The 16506-nt window shown below is 43.8% G+C and overlaps 1 protein-coding gene across 1 annotated transcript in view; it reads left to right on the forward strand.

Moving 5' to 3' along the window:
- The first annotated feature begins 12727 nt into the window (after positions 1–12727).
- Positions 12728–16506, forward strand: part of WDR64 (WD repeat domain 64) — a 139973-nt gene continuing 136194 nt past the window's right edge. Inside the window, exons 1-2 of the mRNA XM_073336679.1 lie at positions 12728–12881; positions 14921–15051. Of these exons, the coding sequence (XP_073192780.1) occupies positions 12728–12881; positions 14921–15051 (285 nt within the window). The remainder of the gene's footprint in view (positions 12882–14920; positions 15052–16506) is intronic.

Raw genomic sequence — 16506 nt, forward strand, 5'->3', positions numbered from 1 at the left:
TAGGCAACACAATCATTGAGCTGCTGCTATCAAAGGTAGTGACTCTGGAAAATGTGCAGGTCATAGTGGATGGCTTTGCTGCAATGGGATTCCCTAACTGTGGTGGGGCCATAGAGGGAACCCATATCCCTGTCTTGGCACCGGAGCACCAAGCTGCCGAGTACATAAACCGCAAGGGGTACTTTTCAATAGTGCTGCAAGGTCTGGTGGATCACAAGGGACGTTTCACCCACATCAACGTGGGATGGCCAGGAAAGGTACATGACGCTGGCATCTCGGGAACTCTGGTCTGTTTCGACGGCTGCAGGAAGGGATTTACATCCCAGACCGAAAACTGTTGGGGATGTTGAAATGCCTATAGTTATCCTTGGGGACCCAGCCTACCCCTTAATGCCCTGGCTCATGAAGCCGTACACAAGGACCCTGGACAGTAGTATGGAGCTGTTCAACTGTAGGCTGAGCAAGTGAAGAATGGTGGTAGAGTGTGCATTTGGATGTTTAAAGGATCGCTGGTGCAGTCTACTGACTCACTCAGACCTCAGTGAAACCAATATTCCCATTGTTATTGCTGCTTGCTGTGTGCTCCACAATCTCTGTGAGAGTAAGGGGGAGACGTTTATGGCGGGGTGGGAGGTTGATGCAAATTGCCTGGCCGCTGAATACGTGTAGTCAGACACCAGGGTGGTTAGAAGAGCACAGCAGGAAGTGCTGCGCATCAGAGAAGCTTTGAAAACCAGTTTAATGAATGGCCAGGGTACTGTGTGACACTTCTGTTTATTTCTCTTTGATGAAAACCCGCCCCCTTGGTTGCCTCTAAATTCCCTGTAAGCCACCCGCCCTCCCGCCTTTGATCACAACTTGCTTGCAAAGGAAATAAAGTCACTATCATTTAAAAAACATGTATTCTTTATTAACTAATTATAAAAATAGGGAGATAACTCACAAGGTAGCCTAGGAGGGGTGTAGGAGAAGGGTAGGAGGGAAGGAAAAGGCCACTTTAAAACTTCTTGAATGACAGCCTTCTGTTGCTTGGGCTGTCCACTGGGGTGGAGTGGTTGTGTGCCCGGAGCCTCCCCGCCACTGTGTTCTTGGGTGTCTGGGTGAGGAGGCTATGGAACTTGGGGAGGAGGGAGGGTGGTTAAACAGGGGCTGCAGCAGCAGTCTGTGATCCTGCTGCTGCTCATGAACCTCCACCAGACGCCGGAGCATGTCCGTTTGATCCCACAGTAGCCCAAGCGTTGCCTCATGCCTCCTCTGATCTTCCTGCCACCACCTCTCCTCCGTTCATCAGCCACTTTCCTATACTCTGCTATTGTGTCCCTCCACACATTCTGCTGAGCTCTGTCAGTGCCGCACGACTGCATGAGCTCAGAGAATATTTCATCGCGTGTGCGTTTTTTCCACCGCCTTATCCGAGATAGCCTTTGGGACGAAGGAGGGAGGCTTGAAACATTTGCAGCTGCTGGAGGCAAAAAAGGGAGTGAAGTATTTAAAAAGATACATTTTACAGAACAATGGCTATACTCTTTCACGGTGAACAACACTATTCACATTACATAGCATATGTGATTTTGGTACGAGGTCGCATTTTGCATCTTATATTGAGTGCCTGCGGCTTTGGTGTTAGAGATCACACACGCAGTGCCAGGCAACAGAATTCGGCTTGCAGGCAGCCATGGTAAGCCATAGTCTTTCGGCTTCTGCAACCTTCATAACAGCAGCACCCTCCTCTCCCATACCAAGCAAAGCATGTTGAGTTGGCCATTTAGTGCGGCAGTTTTCCTGTTAACGTGCAGCAGCAGAAACCAAACTAACCCCACCCCCATCCAATTCTCTGGGATGATTGCTTTACCCCTCACCCCACCATGTGGCTGGTATCAGGGAAGATCCCTAGTGAACAGCTCAACGCCAATGGGCCCCCCCTCCCATCACGTGGCTAACTGCAGGGAGGATTTCTTTTCAGCCACAGGCAAACAGCCCAGGAGGAACGGCCACCTCTGAATGTCCCCTTAATTAAATTCCCCTATTTCAACCAGGTTACCATGAAGGATATCACTCTCATGAGGATAACACAGAGAGATAAAGAACGGATGTTGCTTGAATGCCAGCAAACACTGGGACCATACGCTGCCAGGCTTTGTCACGGAATGATACCAGATTACTTGCTACTAGCATGGCGTGGTAAAGTGTCCTACCATGGAGGACGGAATAAGGCTGCTCTTCCCAGAAACCTTCTACAAAGGCTTTTAGGGCACCTCCGGGAGAGCTTCATGGAGATGTCCCTGGAGGATTTCCGCTCCATCCCAAGACACATTAACAAACTTTTTCAGTAGCTGTACTGGCCACGAATGCATCCCAAGTCCTCAGGGCTACCTAATCATTAAAAAATGCTTGCTTTTATAACATGTATTATATTTAAAAAGGTACACTCACCAGAGGTCCCTTCTCCGGCTTCGTTGGGTTGGGAGGGTATTTCAGTCAGGGTGATAAAAAGATCTGGCTGTCGGGGAGAATGGTGTGCTGTGTGCTCTCCTCAAGTTTGCCCTCCTCCTCCTCATCTTCCCCGTCCGCAAAATCCTCAGGCATGGCAGAGAGTACCCCATCATTGGAGTCCACGGACAGGGGTGAGGTAATGGTGGCGGCCCCCCCTAGAACTGCATGCAGCTCAGCATAGAAGCGGCATGTCTGGGGCTCTGTCCCAGAGCATCCGTTTAATTCTTTAGTTTTCTAGTACGCTTGTCTGAGATCCTTAAGTTTCATGCGGCACTGTGTTGTATCTCTGCTGTAGCCTCTGTCCCTCATGGCCTTGGAGATTTTTTTAAATGTTTTGGCATTTCGTCTTTTGGAACATAGTTCTGATAGCACAGATTCCTCTCCCCATACAGCAATCAGATCCAGTACCTCCCATTCGGTCCATGCCGGAGCTCTTTTTCGATTCTGGGACTGCATGGTCATCTGTGCTGATGAGCTCGCCTGTCCAAACAGGAAATGAGACTCAAAAGTTCCCAGGGCTTTTCCTGTACACCTGGCCAGCGCATCCGAATTCAGAGTGCTGTCCAGAGTGGTCACAATGGTGCACTGTGGGATAGCTCCTGGAGGCCAATACCTTCAAATTGCATCCACACTAACCCTAATTTGAAACATCGATGTCGATTTCAGCACTAATCCCCTCATTGGAAAGGAGTACAGAAATTGGTTTTAAGAGCCCTTTATGTCGAAAAAATGGTTTAGTTGTGTGGACAGGTGCAGGGTTAATTTGATTTAATGCTGCTAAATCTGACATAAACTCAAAGTGTAGACCAGGCCTCAGAGCTTAGGCCCTGTATCTTCCTATCTTTTTGTTCAGCGCCTAGGACAATGGGGTCCCATCTGGGGCTTCTGAGCACTACCATAATGCCATATAGATCTGTATCTTAAACAATAAATCCCTTCCATGGAAGAAGGCAAGAGAATAACAAATCTTAATTCTTTTATAGAGAACTTGTCATCCAAGCCTGTTCAAGTTCTTTACAAAGATGTGTAACATTTTGCCTATATTACAAATGGAGAAACAAAGGCACAGCCCAAGGCCACACGAGTCAGGGGCAAGACTGGAAACATAACTCAGGAGTCAGGAAGTCTTAATGCAACCAATATACAGGATGCACAATCCTAAATGCCACTGTAATTCAGATACAACAGACAAGAATTCCAATGAAAAAGGGAGAACCCAGTTGTTCTCTGGTTTCAGAGTAGCAGCCATGTTAGTCTGTATTCCCAAAAAGAAAAGGAGTACTAGTGGCATTGGTTAGTCTCTAAGGTGCCACTAATACTCCTTTTCTTTTTGTTCTCTGGTGTGGTTCCTGCCCAGAGAACTGTGCAATAGAATCTGGGGCACACTAACCCAGAATTGTTCCACAGCATCACAGCTGGAGAACTATTGATGGGAATAGCGGGTAGGTTTCCTGGATCACTTCTTACCTCTTGCAGGTGCTGATGTTATCTGTTCTGTCCAGTGCCAAACACTCTCCCTTCTTACATTTAACCTCCACTTTCATTTTCTATAGACAAAACTATCTCTAGCAATGATATTGCCCAAATAGAGATAGCACAAGTCAAGGTTAGTAAGTTTCCAAAGTCCTTTGAGGGTACAGGTTGGTGCCAAACTACCAACACTATTCAATACAACCGTCCATCTTAAATATCTGATGCAGTCAACAAGTTCTGTCAATGAGAAAGCCAAAAGGGACAGGCTGGTGTAGAAAATTCAGAGGGAGTATACAGGAGGAGTTACAATAGTTGAACGATTTTTTTAAAAAGTGGTAGGTGGCCCTCCGCGTATTTTGAGATATGTAGACTATGAAGTTGTTAACATCTACCCTTAGTAAAATCACTGGCGTTTGTAGCCTGTCAGTTTGCCTGAGATTACTATGTGGTTTAAAAGTTATGGCAAGAATGGGCATTCAGATATGGTGCGATTCTGCAAAGTAATAAGTGCCTTTCAGCATGCAGGGTATTCAGATTGCTCAGCACCTCACAGAATCAGACCTATGGCTACTAAGGTTGAGAGGAACACAATGTGACCATGACAAGCCTGGATGCAATGTGGCAGTTTACAAAGTCGGGGACAAATCCTGCTCTCCCATGTAGTTCTGCTGATTTCAGTGAAACTGCTCACGTAAGTAAAATGAGCAGGCGGGGTCCCCAACACATTCTTTCCAATTTACCAGTTGGTTCATGCATAAGGGTGTTGCCTCCATGAAATTGTGTAGTCACTTGTTTGACATTAAATTGTTTCCTTCATTGTAAGATTCAAAACTGCCACCAGGCTGATTTTTGCTAAGTTTTTTTTTTTCCAAGTTAATTTAATGTTCCAGATTTATGACAATGGGGACTGAAATCTGTTATATAGCTATAAAACAGGTGGCAACAGAATAAACTTTGCTGCACTGTTAATCATTGTACCTCAACCCTGACCTGGAAAGATCACTTCGATGGGGAGTGTCCATGCACATCAATCCCAGTAAAATAAGCCAGTTAACCTGAATATATGATGGAAAAACAATGGAAAAGATGATACAGCATTAAACTGAAAAAGAATCAAATGAGAGGAATATAGTTAATACCAGTCAGCATGGATTTATAGAAAATAGGTTTTGTCAGACAAACTTGATTTCCTTCTTTGAGATTGCAAGTTTGGTTGATAAAAGTAATTATGTCAATGTAATAGACTTAGACTTTTGAAAGCTGTTTGATATAGTAGTACATAACATTCTGACTAAAAATTAATACTGTACAATATTGATAGAACACATGTTACATGGATTAGGAACTGACTACTGACATCTGAAAGTAGCTGTCATTGGGGAAACATCACTGAATTGGGGTGTTTCTGGTGGGGTTCCACAGGAACTGGTACTACGCCCAATGCAATTCAGCATTTTCAACAATGATCTGGAATTAAACATAAAATCACTGGTACTAAAATTTGAAGATGACACAAAGACTGGCATAATGGTAAGTAATGATAAGGACGGGCAGTCATACAAAGTGTCCTGGATTGCTCTGCAAACTGGCCCATTCAAACAAAATGCATTTTAATACGGCCAAACACAAAGCTATTCATCTAGGAACAAGGAATGCAGGGCTTACCTATGGAATGGAGATGTGTATCCTGGAAAACACTGACTCTGAAAAGGATCTGTGACATCATAGTGGCCAAGCAACTCAGTATGAATTCCCAGTGTGATAATGTGTGGAAAAAAGAGTTAATGTGATCCTTGTATGTACAAACAGGGAAGTGGTGAGTGGGAGTAGGGAGGTGATTTTTACTTCTGTCTATGGCATTGGTGAGACTGATACTAGAATACTGTATACAGTTTTGGTGTCCACATTTTAAAAAAACATGGAAAATTTGGAGAAGGTAAAGAAAAAGCCACAAGTTATTCAAGGACTAGAAAAATTCCTTACAGCCTCAACAGGCCTCAATCTGTTTAGGTTCAATCTAAAGAAGACTGAGCGGTGACTTGGTTAGTATCTATGCACCTTCGTGGGAAGACCAAGGGGTGACTTGGTTAGTATCTATGCACCTTCGTGGGAAGACTGAGGAGTGACTTGTTTAGTATCTATGCACCTTCATGGGAAGACAATACTAGGTACTAAAGGGTTCTTTAAGATAGAGGCAAAAAGCTTAACACCAACCAATGGAAGCTGAATCCAGACAACTTCAAATTAGAAAAGCACTTTTTTAGCAGTGAAGGTGGCTAATCATTGGGCCTAACTACCAAGGGAAGTGATGGATTCTTCATCTCCATGCCTTCAGATCCAGTACGGATGATCTGCTTAAGCCAAACACAAGTTATTGGGCTCAGTACCTAGGCACCAACTCTGTGGGTGCTCTGGGGCTGGAGCACCCATGGAAAAAAATAGTAAGTGCTCAGCACCCACTGGCAGCCAGCTCCTTGCCCCACGGTGATCAGCTGTTCAGTGGCATGCAGGAGGTGCTGGGGAGGAGTGGGGGGCAGGAAGAGGTGGGGGGGCACAATGAGGTGGGGAAAGGCAGGGTGGAACAGGGGAGGACAAGGTGGGGCAGGGCTGGGGGTTTTGGGGAAGGAGTGGACTGGGTCTGGGGCCTGGGGTAGAGGGTGGTCGAGCACCCCCAGGAACTCTCAAAATTGGCACCTCTGACTCAGTACAAGTTAATTGGGTGAAATTTAATGGCATGTGATACAGGAGGTCAGACTAGATCATCTAATGAGCCCTCCTGGCCTAAAAATCTATGAATGCATGATGCCTTTGCTATGATGGCTGACAAAGGAGTTAATTAGGACCAAAAGTGATGGTGGCTGATTTATTTTTGATTGGGCTCTTCTAAATGGGTTTTCTCATACGCAGCTTTATCATCAGATAAGACAATTACATCTGCACTGATAGTGAAATTAAAGGAATCTATGATTATGTGAATTACTAGGCAATAAGACAGCACGCTGACACTCTCAGCACCCCAAAAATCCACTCTCTCCTCCCCACATATACACAACACACTCCCTGTCACACTCCACCCCATCCCACCCCCATTTGAAAAGTGCGTTGCAGTCACTTGCATGCTGGGATCGCTGCCCATAATGCACTGCTCCCAATGCTGCAAATGTGGCCACGCCAGTGCGCTGTCAGCTGTCAGCATGGACAGACAGCAGTGCTTTCCCTACTGCGCTCGCCGAAGGTGGGTTTAACTCCCAGCGCTCTACATCTGCAAGTGTAGCCATGCCCTTATTTACAATGTCACCAGAAAGTGAGAACAGGCATTTGCTTGGCACTTTTGTAGCCAGCACTGCAAGGTACTTACATGCCAGATATGCTAAACATTCGTATGCCCCTTCATGCTTTGGTCACCATTCCTCGGGGGGAGGGATAGCTCAGTGGTTTGAACATTGGCCTGCTAAACCCAGGGTTGTGAGTTCAATCCTTGAGGGGGCCATTTAGGTATCTGATGCAAAAATTGGGGATTGGTCCTGCTTTGAGCAGGGGGGTTGGACTACATGACCTCCTGAGGTCCCTTCCAACCCTGATATTCTATGATTCTATGATAAACCAATGGCCCCCTGAGCTGCTAGTGAGGATGTCTGTTCTAGAAGAACCCGTTGCTTTGGGATGAAAGATTATATCATTCCCCAGTCAACAGTGTTGCTAATTTATTCCCCTGAAATATTTGGAATTTGTTTGTCCTGGGAATGTTGATATAGGATGGGACAAATATCTGCTCTCAGAGGTGATGTGGTACTTTGTCAGCGGAGCTTTCTGTTGATAAGTTAACATGTGCCTCAAAGACCAACTCTGTGTAGCTTTAAAAGTACACAATATTTTATTACTTAATCTGCAGATACATTTTATTTTTAAACCAGAATAGAAAAGAATTACACTTAAGATATTATGGTAGTTTTGTTAATACTTTTGTGCATGGTTTTGTGTGTGTGTGTTACCTTGCCTTATGTGGGTATTTTCTCTCTTCAGCATTTGCAGTGATTACTGATTCCAAAGACTCTGTTTCAATTACATTACACCTCTTTTGTATTATGTCTTACTGTTCTTTAAATCTCACTTGAATGGATTAAAGGTATCTGAAAAGCCCATTTAATGTTCGTACAGCACTTGGAAAATGCAAAGTGCTGTAAATGCTAAATAGGATTAATACAGCAGAACCTATGTACTATTGCACTAATGAATGATGAATCAATGCATCCCATAACTGGCAAGTAAGTCAACGAACAAATAATTTTTTAAACAAAGCTAGTGCCTCAAAATGTACTTTGCTATAATTGAATTATAGTTCAGTTTTATGTATGATCTGTACTATTCTATATTATGTGTACTCTGAGTATAATAGTCAAGTAAATGTAAAACAGCATTTTGTAAAAATAAATCTTAGTAATGCAAGACTTGTCAAAGATTTAGCAGCAGTGTGCTGTACAGAAGTGGACAGAGACTGCTGCTTTGGTACACACTGTAAAGTGCAAAGACTAATGAGTAAGGATGAATGAGGTTTTACTGTAACTGTTTCATAGGTGGGATGTTATTCTGTTTTACAGATAAATTTAGCAACTTGATAAGGTCATACAAGAAGTAAGTGGAATAGCCAGGAATGGACCCTCGCTCCCCTGACTAACCATTGGACCATGCTGTGTCCCTTAGCACTATTGAGAAAATGGTAAGACTTTACAATGTATAAATATGATCAAACACTAAGTCTTTTGACTATTTCATATTAACATTGTAGTGGGGAAAAAACAACACTTAATTTACTCTACCCCAGGGGGAAATAGAAAGGAAGATCTTTTTTTTTACTCTATAAGGGGCTCAGCATCTACCATGATGGTGGGTACAGTGTGAGAACTGAATAGAATGCAATACAATCTAGGTCACCAAACCTGCCATGAAGGGGGAGCCTCAATGAAGTCAATGGGGCTCCATGTGGGAGCAAAGTTGTGACCATATGCAACAAGTTGCAGTAAAGGCCTATGGGCCCAGTCATGCGCCACTGAAGAAAATACCAAAGGTGCCATTGATTTCAGCAGTAGTAGTACAGGATCCCGAAGGCACAAACCAGTACTATAATATACTAATGCCTAGCTCTTATGTAGCACTTTGTCCAACAGCAGATCTCAAAACAATCAATTAACAAACAGAATGACTTATGGGTGTTACCCCTTGTATACGTCCTGGAACAGTAGGTGCATATGATGGAGGTGTATAAACCCCACAATGGCAGATAGGGTTAAGTGGAGCTGGACAGGCCAGTTAGCCCATTCTGAGACCTAGAAGGGAAACAGGTAATTAAGGATTAGACCCAGCTGGGGAGAATCAGACTGGGTGGTGTCTATAGAGGAAGGACGAATATAAAGGGAAGGACTGAGAGTGGAGAGCTACAGTAAGGTACATATCTTGGGGCTGACCCTGAGGAAAGGAGGGTGAAAAGGTTCCAGGAAAATGACAGGGAAGCTAGAAACTTTCAAGAAGAGGCTCCTCAGCAATAGACTGGCAAGAAGCCACACAAGGAGTCATCCTTCCCAAGAGAGAGGCTTGGAAAGCATAATATTGGGAAAGGGACCTGTAGACAGATGTAGGAAGGAGCAGGTCTTCATTAGTTAAACACAGATTCCCAGGCCTGGAACCCAGAGGAGAGAGTGGCCTGGATTCCCCTACCATCTCCAGAAAAGGGGGACAGGAAAGCTTCCTGAGAAGATGAGGCAATGACTATAGACACCAGGCTGGGGCTGGGGCTGGTGACCTGATACGGGGCCATGGGACTCTTTACTACCCTGCAAGGAGTAAGATTATGAACAAGCTGGCTGGAGTTGTGAGAAGAGAGCAACTGTCATAGTGCAAAATTGATGTGTGGGGGAACTGAAGTGGAGTCACTGTAATGCCATGCCCCGCCATGAGGGGATGCACTGGCCAATAAGTTCACTCCATTACAGTGCTGAATTAAAAATACTTTGCAGACTATGGTGTCTTGGTACACATTTGCTGAGAGTCTGTTCCCAGCATAAGGGGGTAACGCTCCTGTGGTGGGCATTAGGCAAAAGGTGTGCAGCCTATGATGAGCAAAGGGAGCTGGGCTGGCAAGCTGTAAGAGAGCAGGGTAGACTTGTTAATACAACCCTGGAATATTAAATATTCACCTGTTCAGCATGGGATTTCCTGCCCTGGAAGGTGAATTCTAGTGAGTAACACAGAAGAAAGGCACTTACTTCCTGTAGGCCAGCTGGGATTTTAGCAAGTACAGAATCAGGAAGGCATAACTGGCTCCTTGACAGCCCGCTTCTCCTTTGCAGTGTCGAGCTGGACACATAGGAGACTATAATCTTATGAATGTAATGCTTGAATTTCTCCTCTGGATGTTCCACTTGCCAGGCAGCCTTTGGCAGAAACCTGAGCACAGTCCAGGAGCGTAGCTAGTAATTTGAAAGGTGTACATACACTGCAGGATCTCTTTTCTTCCTTCATCACAGTATAAAGACAAAAAGGCCTAATGAATAAAAATCTCTTGCCACAAACACTACAATGGTTGTCTCAGAGGAAATTGTGAGCTAACAGAAGCAGACGTGTGCATGAAGTCAACTGAAATCCCTGACATGCAGGTGGGGGATTAGCATAAAAGAGAGAGGGCAGCTCAGCTCCAGGCCCATTTAGTTGGCAGTTGCAGCAGAGGCCAAGAAGAAGTGGGCTAATTCAAAGGAGTGTCAGCTGTGGTATTTGAGCTCGCTACTAATTGCACTTAGACCACCAAACCGCTGTCCGATGCTGACAATGTTGGATCGCTACTGACCAGATCTCGACCAGTGACCTAGAATCAAATGTGCAAATGAGAAGCAGGTTCCAGGTACAGCTGGGTTTACACATGAGGAAAGATAGTAAATACTATGACTATCGAACTTCAGAAGGAGAAGATTTACAGGGGAAGGAAATAATAAAGTGTATGAAGTCTGCGGTGGCTACCACTCAGTACCATCTTTTTACCATATCCCATAGAACCAGGACCAGGGGTTCTCTTCAAGCCCCCAGGAATATTCACGACAAATAAAAGGAAATACTGCATCACATGTCACTGAACTTAATCACGGGCAATCAGAGTTTAGTACAGCAGAGAAATTTAAAAGAGTAGCTGAATAATGTAACAACCAATACCATGTGTAGATAGGAAGGAAAGTAACCACATATGTTTCATGGGGGAAGCTGATTGCTATGAGTCTGAAGGGTATCTTCCCCTCACCTCCTTCTTCTCCCTGCCCAATGATAGCACTGCACAAATAATCAGGTGGATTATGGGTTTTTTTCCCCACATTCTGCTAGATCATCTGGTATAAACCAGTGGTAGACGTAGAAGAGAGCATGATGTCCCATTGGTCTCATTTGATACAGAAAATCTTGTTTTCCTGTGTATATTTGTAACAGGGTGGCTGATGCTGGAGAGCCTGAGGCCAAGCCAACCCTGATTACAAAGCCCCACCTCAGGGGAATCAGGTGATTTCCTATAAAGAGTAGAAGGTGGCTGCAATAAGGGAGAGAACTAGAGGGAGAGAGGCTTCTGCAGGGAAGACCATGAGAATTGCTCCAGCTAGAAAGGGCTGGGAGTAGCTTGCTGAGGCAGGAAGGACTGTGCCCTGACCAGGGGACTGTGGGCTGTACCCAGCTGGAGAGAAGACATTTGTGTTGAGTTCTGAACTTTAATAAATCAACCCCTAAGGAGGGCTTTTGTAAGTGTTTACTTGGAGATCCAAGAAGGGAAACTGAGGTGAAGAGCTGTATGCCGGGCTGCCTTGAGGCTGTCAGGGGGCACCATGAGGTGGCCACTCATCTACAATGGTATATAACAAAATAGGTGAAAAGGCATTTCAAAGAAAAATGCTCCAGTCCATTTGAAAAAAAAGCCCTGCTCCCCTATGAGGATCAGGGCTTCTGCACTATGGGGACTGCTGGATGGAAGAGAGAGCTAATAGGGAGCTGCTGTGCATCCCTTTCTCCACCCCACTAGTGAACTGTCCTTGTATAAAACAAGGAAAGTTTTGCCTCTTCTGTAAACAATGACATGACATTTTGGTTTTAAAAACATCCATCTCCCTGTATTAAAAGCCACCTGCAAGTCACCCTTCCCCTCCTTTTCCCAAGTGGAAAAAGGCTCTTCCTTAGCTCAGCCACTCTGTGCCCTGCACATGAGCTTGTGCAGCTGAAGTATGAAATTAATACCCATCAGACAGAAGGGAGGGAAGCTCTGCTCATGGGGGTTGGAAGGAAGCCCTAGAACCCCAAGAGGGAGAGAGGATGCTGTCCAGGTAGCGAGAAGGGCAGAGAGTCCCTAGGTGCCCAGGAGAAGATGACCTCTGTCTGACACTGAGTGACTAGCAAATTCTGTCTTTATAAGCTCCTTGTGTATATATATGTTTTCTGCAAAGGAGGGAAGTGGGAGAGGAAACTGCCATTCAGTGATCAATAGGGACTCTGTGAGGTAACGAAGGGTTATGACATCAGGAGTTTGCTGGTAGGCTTGCCAGCAGGAAGTGCTTATCAAGCCAATCATCACTCACTCAATTAAGTGACACCCGGAATTAGGGTCATGCAGCTGAACCTCACACACTCTTCCGTGAAAGTTTAAGATTTCAGACCCAAAACAAGGATTGGGGGGGCGCCGTGAGGAGGAGGATTCTCCAAGCTGTCCTTCCTGCATACCTCCCCTCCATGCCATCTATTGAAGATGTCTGACAGGCGGGATTCAGAAAAAGAAAAACTCAGTACTCTTTCTGATGTGGCAAAATTCAACTATGCCTTGAAGCAGTTTCAGACACTGATTGGAAAAACAGTCGCCCAGAAGAGGGAGGAAAGATTAGGGGTGTACATTAAAGATCAGGGTAAGAGGCATTGTCTTTCTGATTGAGCGACTGTGTAATTTTGGAGTGGAGGCTGGGTAGCTAGGTGGGATGGCCCAGGATTCTACAGAAGACCCCAAACTGGCATACAGGCTATGGCTCGCCTTCCCTCCTTTAAAGGGAAATATGCAGATTGTGCTAAGAAAATATTTTCCCTGATAAGCTAAAACCTACAGCAGTCTTATTCTAGCCAGATTCTGTTGCTGAGCCATTTACCCACAAAAATGTATTCTGCCTGGCAGCATCCCCACATGGTGATTCCCCATAATAGTACATGATTAATCTTTATGTAGTGATCTGTGTTTTTGAATGAATCAAACACATGAACCAATTAATTGTCCAAGTCAATCAATTTATATTATCATAAGTAACTCAACCTCAAGTGGGTTGTTATTACTGCAGGCCAGCAGCTTTACGTGCACAAAAAAGTCAGTTTTATCACATACTCTGTCCTCAGTATATCTCTGGGGGGCAGGTTAGCAGAATGCTGTCTTAACACCTCTCAGAGGAAGCCAGAATTGGGAGTGGAAAGTTTCCACGCCATTTTCCTTCCCACCCCACCGGTTTTCTAGGCTGCACTGTTTGTTTGTAAATTACTTGTCAACCCATGAGATTTTTGGAAATTAAGAAGGCTGAAATTTTTTTGGCAGGGATGCTAGAATGAATTCAACAAGAAGACTGAGAACTTAAACATTAATGATGCTGAAGGCGAAATCAAGCCAGGAACCAAATGTAGTATCATAGAAATGTAGGGATGGAATGGACCTCAAGAGGTGATCTAGTCCAGCACCCTGTACTGAGGCAGGCCCAAGTAAACCTAGATAATCCCTGACAGGTGTTGATCTAACCTGTTCTTAAAACCTCCAATGATGGAGATGCCACAACCTCCCGTGGAAGCCTATTCCAGAGCTTAACTACCCTTATAGTTAGAAAGCTTTTCATAATATGTAACCTAAATCTCCTTTTCTGCAAATTACACGCATTTCTTGTCCTACTTTCAGTGGACAAGGAGAACAATTCATCACCATCCTCTTTATAACAGCCCCTAGTATATTTAAAAAGTGATATCAGGTCCACCCTTTTCCTCAGTCTTCTTTCCTCGAGATTGAACAAGCCCCCCCTTTTTTTTAAACTTTCCTCAGAGGTCTGGTTTTCTAAACCTTTTATCATTTTTGTTGCTCTCTTCTCAATGCTCTCCAATTTGTCCACATCTTTCCTAAGGTGTGGCGCCCAGAATTGGACCCAGTACTCCAGCTTAGGCCTTCTCACCAGTGCTGAGTAAAGCTGGGAAATTGCCTCCTGTGTCTTATACAAAACATTCTTGTGAATACACCTGAGAATGATATTAGCCTTTTCACAACTGCATTACATTGTTGGCTTATCTTCAATTTGTGATCCACTATAACCCCCAGATACTTTTCAGCAGTACTATTACTTAGCCAGTTATTCCCCAGTTTGTAGTTTTTCATTTAATTTTTCCTTTCTAAATTGAATATTTTGTGCTTGTCTTTATTGAATTCCATCTTGTTGAATTCAGACCAATTCTCCAATTTGTCAAGGTAGTTTTGAATTCTAATCCTGTCTCCAAAGTGCTTACAATCCCTCCCAGCTTGGTGTCATCTGCAAATATTATAAGCATACTCTCTACTCCATTATTCCAAATCATTAATGAAAATATTGGCTAGTACTGGACCCAGGACTGACTCCTGCAGGACCCCACTAGGTAGACCCTCCCAGTTAGACATTGAACCTTTTGAGTATGGTCTTTCAAGGAGTTGTGCACCCATCTTATAGTATTTACCTCAGACCATAATTCCCTATTTTGCTTATGAGAATGTCATATGGGACTGTGTCAAAAAATTTTCCCAAATCAAGATCTATCTCATCTACTGCTCCCCTCCTCCCGACCCCCAATCCACTGGGCCAGTCACCTTGCCAAAGAAGGAAATATGAGAAGAAACAATTTGCTAGTGTTCAACTCTGATGGATTTTTTTGTTTTGTTTTTCTTGTTCCAATACAGATGAAATAGATTATGATACATTCTATGAGACAGTACAAACCCTCTTTGGTCCAGAAGTGAAGGATCAAGATGTTAAGACCTTTTTCAGGAAGATTAGCAACAACCCTGATGGAAGGATAGAATGGTGTGAGGTAAGGTTTATATATAATCTGAAATAGTGATATGCCAGGTTAATTTACGCAAGTATGTAGTCATTGATACCATGGAATAAGAATGGATTCATGGAGAATGTACATAATCAAAGTGACATTTCCATGCCATTTATTACTGCTTCTATAAATCTTTCAGCTGCTACAGGCCAAAACACTTTTTAAAAAAAGGATCTGGCTTTGAGTCTAGATGGAAAATTAGCTAAAACTATTGTTCTGGTTGGTTAGAGACTCAGTGAGAGGCAAATGTGAAGGACTGGCTTAGGGCATCTTGTTTGTAATAATATGAGCCTTTAGCCAAGATGTTAACAAAACCCAATAATAAATACAATTTTGACAAGCTGAGAAAGAAAGAGGAAGCATATATATTTTAGTTTGGTGATGAACAGTTAAAAATACATGAACAGCCAACAATCATAGGGACAAATTTTGCCTTTGGATGCACACAAGTCTCCAATGAGAGCATACACATTGCAGGAGAGGGGAGCTAAATGTATCCCTTGGACTTTTTGCTCTCTAAAATCTGCTCTCACTTGAGGAGTTATTAAATATATCAGGGTCAAAACTTCCAAAATGCTGAGCATCTGCTGCACGATACTGACTTGCTAGCTCCCATTGATTGGGAGGGGTTAGTGCCTTGAAAGATGTGATCCTTTTGGTGCTGTGTGTTAGGGGTACAATAAGCATTGTTCAGGGTAAAATTTAACCAACAAATACCATGCTCCTAGGTGCAAAAATTAACATATAAGGCCTGGCTCTGCCCTCAGGAAAAATCTAGCTTCCATGGGAGTTGTACTTCTGTATGAAAATGCAAGTTGGACCCAAACTCTCACATTTAGGTACCTGAATGAGTATGTAGGTGCTCAGATACTTCCTGTAAAGGACTGGCTGCCTTGTGGGTGTGTCATGAGGATTCATTAACTCTTACAGCAGGGACAAATTTGGCTCTTTAATTATTAAATGGAAAGGGTTAGAGAAGTGGCGGCATTTTAACTGAAAGGTGCTTAATCATTGAATTGCCATGGTTATTACTGAGCCTATACCAAAGAAGTATATGATTCTAAATAAAAATATTCATGGAAAATAGCTTTACAAGCAGCCATTCTGTGTAGGATGTCTAGCTGTATGCTGTAGCCAACCTATGCCAACTGTACCCATGATATCCTATTGCCATAAGATTTTAATCTTCCACTTGGACAACTACCAGAGCTGGGCACTAGGGACCTGATAATACCTAATAGTGCCTTTCCTAGGATTGCACTGTCAGCATTGGCTATATGGGCTCAGACTTATTTGACTGCCCTTGTGGCCCAGAGGGACAGTGTTACTAACTAAACCATGTTATAAATTCAACAGGCAGACTTCTTAGTTACTCTGGAACATCAAATGATGTTTAGTGATCTCTGAGCTACCCAGCTCTTAGCCTTTGATAATCCA

The sequence above is a fragment of the Lepidochelys kempii genome, chromosome 3 (genome assembly GCF_965140265.1).
Source record: "Lepidochelys kempii isolate rLepKem1 chromosome 3, rLepKem1.hap2, whole genome shotgun sequence".
Lineage (NCBI taxonomy): Eukaryota > Metazoa > Chordata > Testudines > Cheloniidae > Lepidochelys > Lepidochelys kempii.